This window comes from Myodes glareolus, chromosome 13, assembly GCF_982192425.1.
Source record: "Myodes glareolus chromosome 13, mMyoGla1.1, whole genome shotgun sequence".
Classification (NCBI taxonomy): domain Eukaryota; kingdom Metazoa; phylum Chordata; class Mammalia; order Rodentia; family Cricetidae; genus Myodes; species Myodes glareolus.
This window is the reverse complement of record NC_142038.1, coordinates 25,782,488-25,794,669: the sequence shown is the minus strand read 5'-3', so window position 1 is coordinate 25,794,669 and position 12,182 is coordinate 25,782,488. Positions and strand designations below refer to the sequence as shown.

General features: G+C 41.6%; 1 protein-coding gene across 3 annotated transcripts in view; it reads left to right on the top strand.

Moving 5' to 3' along the window:
* Nucleotides 1-12,182, top strand: part of Htr4 (5-hydroxytryptamine receptor 4) — a 191,012-nt gene that overhangs the window by 119,399 nt on the left and 59,431 nt on the right. For all 3 annotated transcript variants that reach the window (XM_087896007.1, XM_085699802.2, XM_085699801.2), the window contains one exon: nt 4,159-4,727. In XM_087896007.1, the coding sequence (XP_087752133.1) occupies nt 4,159-4,727 (569 nt within the window). The remainder of the gene's footprint in view (nt 1-4,158; nt 4,728-12,182) is intronic.

Here is a 12,182-nt window from a genome sequence, read left to right as displayed (position 1 = left end):
TCCCATTCCCTCCACACACCCTCCCACCCCACCCCCGTCTAATCCTAAGAGAGGGTAAGGCACTTTGCTTTGTAGAAGGCCCAAGATCCTACCTTCTACATCTAGGCTGAGCAAGGTATACATCCAAAGAGAATAGGATCCCAAAAAGCCGGTACATGCAGTAGAGATAAATCCCAGTGCCACTGCCAGTGGCCCTTCGGTCTGTCCCAGCCATACAACTGTCAATCACATTCAGAGGGTCTATGTTTGGTCCTATGTTTGCTCCTTCTCAGTCCAGCTGGAGTTGGGTGAGCTCCCATTAGCTCAGGTGAACTGTTTCAGTGGCTGAATCCTTCAAGGTATTGATCTCTTTGCTCATATTCCCATTCCTTCCACTCTCCAACTGGACCTTGGGAGCTCAGTCCAGTGCTCCGATGTGGGTCTCTGTCTCTGTTTCCTTCTGTTGTTGGACAAAGGTTCTGTGATGATACTTAAGATAATCATCAGTCTGACTACAGGGCAAGGCCAGTTCGGGCACCCTCTCCTCTATTGCTTAGGGTCTTAGCTGGGGTCATCCTTGTGCTTTCCTGGGAATTTTTCTAGAGCCAGGTTTATTGCTAACCCCATAATGACTCCCTCAATCAAGATATCTCTTTTCTTGCTCTCATATCTGTCCTTCCTCCATCTCGACTATCCTATTCCCTCAAGTTCTCTTCAGCCTTCCCCTTCTCCACTCCTCTTCCCCTTATACTAGCTATAAACAAAGGACATTAAGCCTATAGTTTACAATCCTAGAGAAGCTATGTAATAAGGTGAACCCAAAGGAAAACATATACAGACCCACCTGGAAATTGGAAACAGACAAGATCGCCTGACAAAACTGAAAGCATGGAGGCAGGGGGGTAGACAGAAGGGTAGAAGAAGTACTGAATTTTTAAAAAGCTTGTATAGTTTTACTATTACATGCGATGAAGCAAATTTAACACATGTAGTATTACTTCAGACAAAGATGTTTTATGCTGCTAAAATAAAAGGTTAAATAGGAAGATATATTTGCACATGGCTGTGTGTCAGGGTTTTCTATATTGCTCTCAAGATTTTCCTACCATTCCATTTTAATTTTTTATTTTTTATTAAATTTGGATTGTCTAGTAACAAAAATCTTTCTCCTACTCCATACCTGTGCTGCTTGCTTTTGTCAATGTGACAAAAACTCATCATGCATGCAAAGAGGGAATCCAAATTGGGAAGATGCCTCCATAATATTGATTGGCTTTTAGGAAAGTCTATGGGAGTACTGCCTTGATTAATGCTTGATGTACGAGGGACCAGATCACTGTGGTCAGTGCCACTCCTGGGCTGATGATTCTGGCTTGCATAAATAAGGAAACAGCTAAGCAAGCCATGGGGAGCAAGCCAGTAAGCAACACTCCTCCATGACTTCTGCTTCAGTTCCAGATTCTAGGCTCCCACCTTGAGTTCCTGCCTTGACTTTCCTCAGGGATAGAGTGTGATCTGAGAGTTTTAAGATAAAATAAACACTTTCCTCCCAAGGTCCTTTTGATCATGGTGTTTTATTGTAGCAACCATAACAACAACAACAAAAACTTTACAGAAAAAGTATATACCAAATGAACTGAAGAATTCACAATGTAAAAATTCACACAACAAATGTGTACCAAGATATGAGAAAATGCCCTCAAGCAGTAGATATGAGAATATTTTTACCATGAGGGGTAAAGATTTCTTAACAGGCCACAAAGGCACTAACTGAAGCTAAAGGTTCTTAAAATTAAAATTTCCATCACCCAATACTAGTAAGAAAACAGTAAAATAAACCAAGAATCTGTAATATATAGATTTGATAATGAACATCAAATATTAAGAATATAAGAGCATCAAATATAAGAAGATCAAACATAGAATATCAAACTATTGAAACAAAAAAGACCTATATAGATGTTTATTAAGGGTCAGTTTCCTGAATAATGACTTCCCAAGACAAATAGCAAAGTGGTAATTGACATCTAGAAGTGTGGAAATGTGTGGTAAAACCATATTCCCAAAGCGAACAGCCCTGATTAATTTAGACTTTGCTCTATGTTATTGTCTTTGATTAAAAATTTCAGTTCCTCAGGTGAGGTGGGATAAACATGGAACAGAATACAGAGACCAGGGTACACTGAGCTGAAGAAAACTAACATGGATTGAGTCTAAAGATACAAATGAGCGAAAAAGGAAGAGGTCCAATCTGGAAAGACTTGGGGGAGGAAGGGTGAATAGTATCAAAGCACACTGTTTAAACGTCTCAAAGAACTAACACACACACACATTCACACACATGAGAGGTGGGGGAGGCAGCGAGGGAAGGAAGGAGAGACAGACAAAGGGGGGGAAGAGGGAGAAAGAGAGAAATGGATAGTACTTTCACAAAGTTTTAAACAAGCCCACAAACAAGGAACAACTATGTATAGACAATAGCAAGTGATTCCTAGGATGTAGAGTAACCTGTATGCTCTTAGCCTAGTGGCAGGAATGTTCACTGATACAGTCCATTGAGAACGACATGACTATAACAACAAACTATATGGTTATAACTGAGAGGGGCATTTGGGAGGCATTAGAGATGCCACTAATATTCTATACTTTGATTTGTACATGTGTGGCTACATATGTATTTTTACTTTGTCAAATCCATTCACCATACACATTTATGATTTTGTATACTGTGCTTTACTTCAATAAAATATGTATCGCAAGGAGGGCTTTGAGGTTCAGATGCATCATTACATTAATATATCAATACCTTAGCTGATTTAAAATAAGACTTAGATTTGTGGAGGTCTTTGAAAACCTTGACCATGGCAGTCTGAATGGAATGACTGGAAATAAGTCCTGAATGGAGTGGATTCAGTAGAAGATAGGAGACAAGAATGAATAGCCCATTATCCACTAGGTGTTACATTCTAAGACCCCTGAGGATTCCTAAAACCTCTACATATATACTACATATACACACAGTATTTCCCCTATGCACATGTATGATAAAAATTCAGCATATAAGTTAGGCACTGAAAGAGATCAATAACAATGATGGTAATAAAGTAGAACAATTACGGCTACATGCTGCCATCAAATTGCCCTAATCTTGTGCTTTAGGCCATTGTGAAGTAACATAAGGGCTACTTGAAGGCAAGTATCTCAACAGTCATTCTGATGAGTAAGAAAGCTACCAAGTAGTTAATGATTGTGTGACATATATACTGTAGACATGCTGGAGAGAGGGATGACTCACTCCCTATGTGAGACAGAGGAGAATGGAGCAGAATTTTTTAATGTTACTCAGGATGACATACAATTTAAAAATTAGGGATTGTTTATTTATCCAATGTTTGAACTCGTTGACCTGTGTTAACAAAAAACCATGAGAGGTAAAACCATGGACAATTGGGCAGCGGCTGTGTTTTATCTTTCGTGATTGTGAAATATTACCCTTCCTTCCTCCCAAGCCCTAGGCTTCTTTTGCTCATTTCTCTATGTTGATGCTTCCAGTACCACATTTTCTCAATGGTAAACTTTTCATCAGTATATCTAGTGAGCAAAGAAACAGGTCTGGGGAGGAGCTCAGTTTCCCCCAAAGATCTGGGTTTACAATGATACAGGGTGAAGTTTTCAAATACTAACAAAGTTATTATTTAAAAATGTGGCAGCTAAAATGAAGAAATTGAGCAACTGATCTATATGAGGGATCAAAATCTGCGCATATCATAAACATATTTGATGGTAGTGATCTAAGGCATCCTGTTAAGGGATAATCATATGTTATGAACATGTCAGACAAGGAAGAAAATGTAGATGGAATTGAGAATGATTACCAATTCTATCTTCCTTTTCTTCTTGAGACTTCACACAGACAAGCTCTTTGAACTCTGGGATATGTTCTTTTTCTGCCATGAAAGTCCTGTGTGCTATAGATTTGTAAGAAAAATAAAATTTTAATGATAAACCTTATTTTTTCTTTTCTCTTTCCCCTTCTTTCACCCTTGCCCTCTTCTTTACCTTCTTCCTATTCTTCCCTTCTCTTCCCATTTTTTCCTATGTTTTTTCACTTTTGACATTTTTTTCACTGTTTGCTCCTCACCTTCCCACCCTCCTTTTCTCCCTGCCCACCACTCTCAGATAGAGAAAAGGAAACTCAACCACAACTCTAACTCTACATGCTGTGTCTTCATGGTCAACAAGCCCTACGCCATCACCTGCTCCGTTGTAGCCTTCTACATCCCGTTTTTCCTCATGGTGCTGGCCTATTACCGCATCTATGTCACTGCTAAGGAGCATGCCCAGCAGATCCAGATGTTACAACGAGCAGGAGCCACCCCGGAAAGCAGGCCCCAGCCAGCTGACCAGCACAGCACACATCGCATGCGGACAGAAACCAAGGCAGCCAAGACTTTATGCGTCATCATGGGCTGCTTCTGTTTCTGCTGGGCCCCCTTCTTTGTCACCAATGTCGTGGACCCGTTCATAGACTACACTGTCCCCGAGCAGGTGTGGACTGCTTTCCTTTGGCTTGGCTACATCAATTCAGGGTTGAACCCCTTTCTCTATGCCTTCTTGAATAAGTCTTTCAGACGTGCCTTCCTCATCATTCTCTGCTGTGATGATGAACGCTACAGAAGACCCTCCATTCTGGGCCAGACTGTCCCCTGTTCAACCACAACCATTAATGGATCCACACACGTGTTAAGGTGAGTGCTGGGTGGGGGGGGGGCGGGGTGGTAGATCAGTTCGGTCGGTTTGCATTGCTCAGAAGGGTATAGGAACCAGTTTTGTTTGAGGTAGTTATTCTTGAAAACATGTATAGTGTTTTCAAAGATTCAAGTCCATCCTACCATCTTGTCATGGAATCAAGAGTGGGTTAGGACTCGGGCTCTGTAGGGAGATTTACTTGCATTCACAGTCATAGTTCTCTGACCTTGTTGAGATCACTAAGAGTCCTAAACCTTAATTGCACTTTGAAAAATTGGTATTATGACCACTGTATGTAGATCCCAGGGTTCAGGGAGCTTAATGTGTGTGACACTCCTAGTACGGAGCCTGAGTTCAGTAAGCACATAGAGCTGGTGCTGTAAGCTCCTATTCACAGGTAGTGCTTTAGGGCAGCAGCTAAAAGCATGGTCCTTAAAGCAGGAAGGGCTTGATTGTTGACTCCCCCGATGCCCTACTAACAATCTCTGTCATCGTCCCTGCATTTGCTTTCATCAACTACAAACACATCAATAACATTATGAATGCTCTAATAGGGTTTTGTGGCGATCAGAGAGATTGTGTTTATACAGCTTGACGCGTGGTATATTCCTAGCATTAGCAATCGTTACAATATTTTATAAACTGGTCATAATTGTGCATTGACCGGCAACATAAATGAGATAATAAAGCTAAGATAAATTGAGGAACATGTTTGCAATAATAATGCTGTGTAACAAGTTAGACAGCAGAGTGTGGGGGGTCAGCGTTATCATATGAGCAGGAAGGACACTGGTTTGTGACTCAGGGAAGACTTCACAGAACTGCAATTTGTAAGAAGCTGAGACAGGAATATAGAGCAGCATCGCAAAGAAAGAGAAAAATAGGGACTTGAAGGCTGCACCAGCTGGTGGAGGTAGGGATGACACTGGGGTTAAATATAAGTATCTACCGTACTTACCTAGGTCACACAGGCTGGTGGAGGTGATACTGGAGTTTAATACCATGGTGCATTGCTCCACACACAGAGAGCCTTTAGGTGTGAGCTTGAATTGTTCTCAACTGAGAAGTTACAGGTGTAGAATCTTCAATACGCTGTTCTTTGCTCTGGGATACATCAGGATCTTTGAAGACTGCTTTCCTCCTGGGGTTAAGCATTTGTCTTTTTTGATGATGGTAGTATGAAGTTGTTCTAGCAGCTGAGACTATGCAATGGCAGGATTTCCATTTGCAAGCTTAAGAGACGAGGAGCAGACTTCAATTGCTATGAAATATGAACAGTGGCTCTCAGAAGCGGCCCAGAAGCATGAGTTCAGTCTACACCCACCAGGGTGGGCAAGCCTCACACAGTGTTGAAGATGAAACTGGTAGAAGGGCCTCGAAGGACATTCTGACAGCTTGGCATTCTCCTCATTACTATGGAGGGAACGCCACTGGAAAAAACCAATCCAACTACAGAGTGTGTGTAGAACTTGTGTGTGGGTGCTTGGAGCTTCAGCACTTTAAGTTAGTAGTTGCCCAAGTGCAGGCTGTCGGCAACGTCCATCAATGTATGCTCTCAGCAACACATTTGCTAAGTTGGTCATTTCTGAAGTTGGCGGCTCTCTAGCTCAGGTGCTGTCATAAATGACATCTGGACACTTCTGGTACAAGTGAAGAGGGCCTGTTCTGCTGACGTTGTACTGTTTTGCCCTGATCCTTTGGTCACCTATGGATGGCTATTAAGCAGAGATGGGTTTGGAGGGCTATGACTGTATCCTCTGGACAGTCCTCCATACACTTCTTAATGGAGTCAGGAGGAGCAGGAGGTGGATTAGAGTTGTGGGGAAGAGAAGCGTATAAAAGTCAGAGTGGGCCAGAGCGTGGTGGCGCACACCTTTCATCCCAGCACCTGGGAGGCAGAGGCAGGCAATCTCCATGAATTCGAGGTTAGCCTGGTCTACAGAGCAAGTTTCAGGACAGCCAAGGTAAAATCCTGTCTAGAGTTCCCTACGCCCCAAAAAGAAAAGGAATGTTCTATGCAGAGAAAACCCATCTATTTCTAAACTGTAGCGAAAGTCTTTTGGGTGCAGGAATATTCCTGTTTGGTTCATTGCTCCATACCAAGGACCCAACGTCTAAGGCACCTAGGAAATTAAGTTGCTGATGTCTACATAAAAAAAATAGTTCTTCAGATCAAGTGTTTTAACTTAACTGTAATATTCAATAATCAGCATTGCCTTAAAGATCTCACATGTAGAATGTCAGTGACTGAAGATGAATCTAACAAACATAAGACCAAAATATATATATATAAAAAGAACAAGTCAACTTTTAGTGGTCACCCCGTCTCCAGCTAACTTTTTTTCAGTATCTTTACACACATTCTTAAAACTATATGAAGTCATATCTTTCCCCCATCATCTTATATAAATGGCACTATTGCATATGCACTTTTCTTTTTTCTGGATCTTGTATTTTTTTTACAACAATGTATTTGGACATCACTGGAAAATGTGGAAACAGAACTCATTCATTTGTTTTCTATATCTGTATTATTCATTTCCTACTTCTAAACCGGTAGGTATTTCTAGGATTTCAGGAAAATATACAATTTTAATGCCCCAAACACATTTCTTTATGAATATGCTGGCATTTTAGATAACAACAAAGCTGAAAAGGTTTATTAAAATGTGTGTTAATAACATGTCTGCCATAAAATGAACCTCCTACAACACTGTATTAATAATTATCCTTATTAATAGTTGTGAAAAGAGTATCTCATTCACCAATATCAAACACTAACATTTTGTTAATTAAAAACACCCATTTAATTTGCATTTCCCAGATGACTTATCATGTTGAACCCTTTTAAAAATTAGTACTTTAAAAAATGTACTACTCATTTACAAACAGTTAATTTTCCTTTTAAGTGTGCACATAGATGCACAGAAATGCCTCTGAACACCATACAGACAGCATTGCTTTTAGCAATCACAAGGTCTGAATTTTAGTCTTGACTTCCTTCCTTAGAAACTATATAGACAGATTCTCTGAGTCGCTCCTTACTCATGCAAAACAAGAGGAATAAATGAAGTTCTCGCTGAGTGACTTGGTATCCATCTGCTACCTACAATTATTTAAGTAAAAGTTTGAGTTAAATATATTTTAAAATATAAAAGGATGCTATATATTATTCTTGTTAATTCTTTACTCATCTCACACATACAAGCCATGCACTTTGTCTTGTTCACCCCCCATTCTTCTTTGCACCTCCTTCAAGAACCCTCAGTTAACCCTCATGCCCTTCCAATCTGGGTCCTCTTTATTTGCCTTAACAATCCGCTGATACAATGCGTGCAGGACTATCTACTGAAGTGTGTTCCACCTACTGGGAACTATACCCTTAAAGAAAACTGACGTTCCACCCCCCTCAGCATCCATCGACTGTTGATGGCTCCCCAGCAAGAGATGGGTACTAGTGAACCCTTCCCACCTAGAAGTTGAACACTGACTATTGATCTTGTGCAAGCGACCACAACCTTGTGAGTTTATGAGAGCAGCAGTCTTACTGTGTCCAGTGGGTGCTCTCTCATACAGCCTTTCTGGCCCCTCTCCACGATGGAGCCTGAACCACTAGAGAGGAGGTATGGTATGGATGTCCTGTTTGTGGCTGAGCATGGAGTATCCTAACCCAGACATTAGAGGACAGCTGCCGTTGGCAGGATAACATCCATACTCGAGCTCTTGCAGTACTCAGAAGGGCTTGAATTTTCTTGATGGATCATCACATGGCTCTTGTTTGAAATAATCGAATCACGTATTTGTTAATAAAAGGGAAATTGAGAATTCTGATGTCCACAAATAGCAACCATGTTAAAACAGAATATATTTGAATGAAAGGACAGCCGGGTCACCCGCACCCAGGAAAATCTATGGCTATGATTTGACCGAATTTGGCTACTGGTGCTTTCCCAAGGAAGCATTTCAGAAAAGAGCAGCAGTCTAGTGCCACTTTGAGAGGGCTGCTGTTTGTTAGACAGAGCTGTCTTTAGGGCTGGTCCTCCTGTAATGATGACTTCACTAAACGTCACTTATTTTCCCTTTGGTAAAATTGAAAATAAATTGCTTTTCATACAATATATTCTGTCTATGGTTTCCCCTCCCCCAACTCCTCCCAGATCCTCCTCTACTTCCCACCCAGCCAAATCTTCTCTCTCTCTCTCTCTCTCTCTCTTTCTCTCTCTCTCTCTCTCTCTCTCTCTCTCTCTCTCTCTCTCTCTCTGTCTCTCTCTCTGTCTCTCTGTCTCTCTCTCTCTCTTACACACACACACACACACACACTCACACTCACTTTCTCGCTCTCACTCTTTCTCAAGACTACAAAAAAGCTTCTTAAAATAATGATAAATAAGATAAAATAAAAATAAACAAACTGAAATAAGATGAAGCAAACAGCTGGGAGGAAAAGATACAAAGATAAATGCACAAGGAACACACACAGAAATCTCATAAAAATATAACACAGAAGTCATCATATAGATACAAAAAACCTAAAGAGGGAAAAGGGTAAGGAAGAAAATAAAAATCATACCTAGACAAAACCCCAAGAAGTGAGGAGCCTCCAAAAATGGTGTTGAGTTCACTTTGTGTTGTGCGCGCCATGGAATCTGCCCCTAAGAGTTGTTTGTATACCCAGTGAGACTCCGCCAGGAAATGCTAAGTTTTCCTTTGTGGGCAGTTATCAACTGGAGAAGGTTTCTGGGTTAGGGATGGGGTTTTGGATCTACTCCCCCTCTCAGCACTGGGACTCCACCTGGCTTAGACAAGTGTTGGTCCTGTGCATGCTGCCACTGTCTCTGTGAGTTCACATGTGTGTCGATCCTGTTGTGCATGGAAGACCTTGCTTCCTTGGTGTCTTCGATCCCCACTGACTCTTAGAGTCTTTCCGCCTCCACTTCCCCAGGGTTCCCTGAGCTCTGAGGAGAGGGATTTGATGGAGATATCCCACTAGGAATGAGCATTCCAAGGCCTCCTACTCTCTGCACCTTATTCCATTGTGGGTCTGTGTTTGTTCCCATCTGCCCCAGGAAGAAGCTTCTGTAAGTGAACACATATTTGATCGGTACGCTAAAATAACCAGACCAGCTCAAAACAACAGATATAATTTAATAATTGAAAAAACGGGGAAACTCACGCTGCCTGAGAAGGTCCAAAGTCCAAACGGGTCAGGCTAGCACCGCGCAGAGCGCGCTAGCACCCTAGCCCCCCTCCTCACCCCTACCCCTCCACCCCCTACCCCCCACCCCCCCCACCCCCGTTTGTCTACCTGGGCTCCAAGCTGCCATACCCTAGCCAAAAGTGATTGGCTGAGCTTCCCCATCAAGCTTCTCTGATGATGGTGGAGCAGACCTTGATTTATGAGCATAGCAGAATGTTATTGAGAGAGATTTTACTTCCATGTTCCTTCAGCAGAACAGTAGTGTGTACTTTTTCCCAGGACTCTGATCTATCTGGTCTTGGGTTCTTGGCCACCTGAGCAGTGTGTCAGGTGTGAGTTCTACCTCTTGGAATGGACCTTAAATCTAATTAGATATCGCTTGGTTAGTCCCACAAGTTTGTGTCTTGGTCACAACAGTTTATCTTGTAGGCAAGACACCATTGTAGATGGAAAGGTTTGTAGTTGGGTTGTTTACCTTTCTCCCCAGATAATGTGCGGAGCGCCTTCTAGTACCAGCAGCACTGTTCAGGAGGGAAGGCTCTAGGCAGCACCAGCTCAACTTCTCCATGTTCAGTGAGTTACGCAGGTGTTGTCTTTAGCAGTAGGGCCTTACCACCAGTTTGTAGAGAGCAAGCAATAGCCTTGGCAATAGCCTAGGTTTTTTGGGGTGTCCATGGGGTCCCTGGTCAACAATTCAATTAGATATAATTCATTCCTAGAACTGTAGGTCTGGGCAATGAGAGATATCTAGTCAGGACTTTGCCTCCTCTGATATTTGGTGATTCCATTTTTATTTCTTTCATATATGTGTATATTTTAAGAATCTTCCACCAAATTGGGTTTCCATATAATCTCTCTAATGGCCCTTAGTTTTATCTGTCCCTCCCTTACCCACTCTTCTCCCCCCTAATTAGATCCTTCTGTCCCTCCCCACTTCTTCCATTCATAGTGATCAATTTCCTCTTCCTTGTGAGACCCATCTCTCCCTTCCCTTACTCTATACCTAACCTCTATGGATATATGGATTATAGCCCGTTTACCAAAACTTAACAGCTAACATCCACATATAAGAGAATACGTGCCATATTTCTCCTTCTGGGTCTGGGTTATGTTACTCGGGTTCATTTTTTTTTAGCTCCGTCTATTTACCTATGAAATGCATAGTTTTATTTATTAACAGCTGAGTAATATTCCATTATGTAAATGTACCACATTTTCTTTATCTATTCTTCTATTGATGGACATCTAGTCTATTTCTAATTTCTGGATATTATGAATAGAGCAGCAGTGAACATGGTTGGACAAGTATCTTTATTATAGGATGTAAAGTTCTTTGGTTCTTAATTACTTTTATTTATATTTGTATCAACCATATACCCCTCTAAGTCTGGTTTTTTTATGACAAATTCTATGTACTTTTCTTTTTTATATTTTTATTTAATCTTTGAAAATTTTACATATGTATACCATGTCTTAGTCTGTGTTCTATTACTGTGAAGAGATACCATGATCATGGAAACTCTTATGAAAAGAAAACATTTAATTGGGGCTAACTTACAGTTCAGAGGTTTAGTCCATTATCAGCTTGGCAAGAAGCATGGTGACATGCAAGCAGACATGGTCCAGGAGAGGTAGCTAAAAGTTCTGGTATATGAATTCAAAGGCAGCAGGAAGAGAGAAAGCCCCAAAGCCTGGCTCAGGTTTCTGAAACTCCAAAGTCCACCCCCAGGGACAGACTTCCTCCACACCTCCTAATCCTTGTCAAGTCGCCCCATTCCCTGATGACTAAACATTCATAAATATATGAATGTCTGGGGGCCATGTCTATTCAATCCACCACATTCAACTTCCTGGCTTCCCTAGGCCTATAGCCACATTACAATGCAAAAGCGCATTCAGTCTAACTTCAACAGTCCCCATAGTCTATCACAGTCGCAACACTGTTTAAAGACTCAGCATCTTTTCTGAGACTCGTGGCAGTGTCTTAACTGTATTACCCTGCAAAGTCAAAATCGAGAAACAGATCATACACTTCCCACATACAATAGCACAGGATATAAAGTACCATCCGAAAGCAAGGAAAAAGGAACACAGTGGGGAATACTGGACCAAAGCAAGACTGGACACCAGCATGGCAAACTACAAATCCGGCAACTCCCTGGGTGCTGTCAAAGTACTCTCCAGGTCTTCAACCGCTTTCTGCTTTGTTGACTGCCCCCTGTGGACCTGATCACTCCCAACCCTCACACTCACTCCA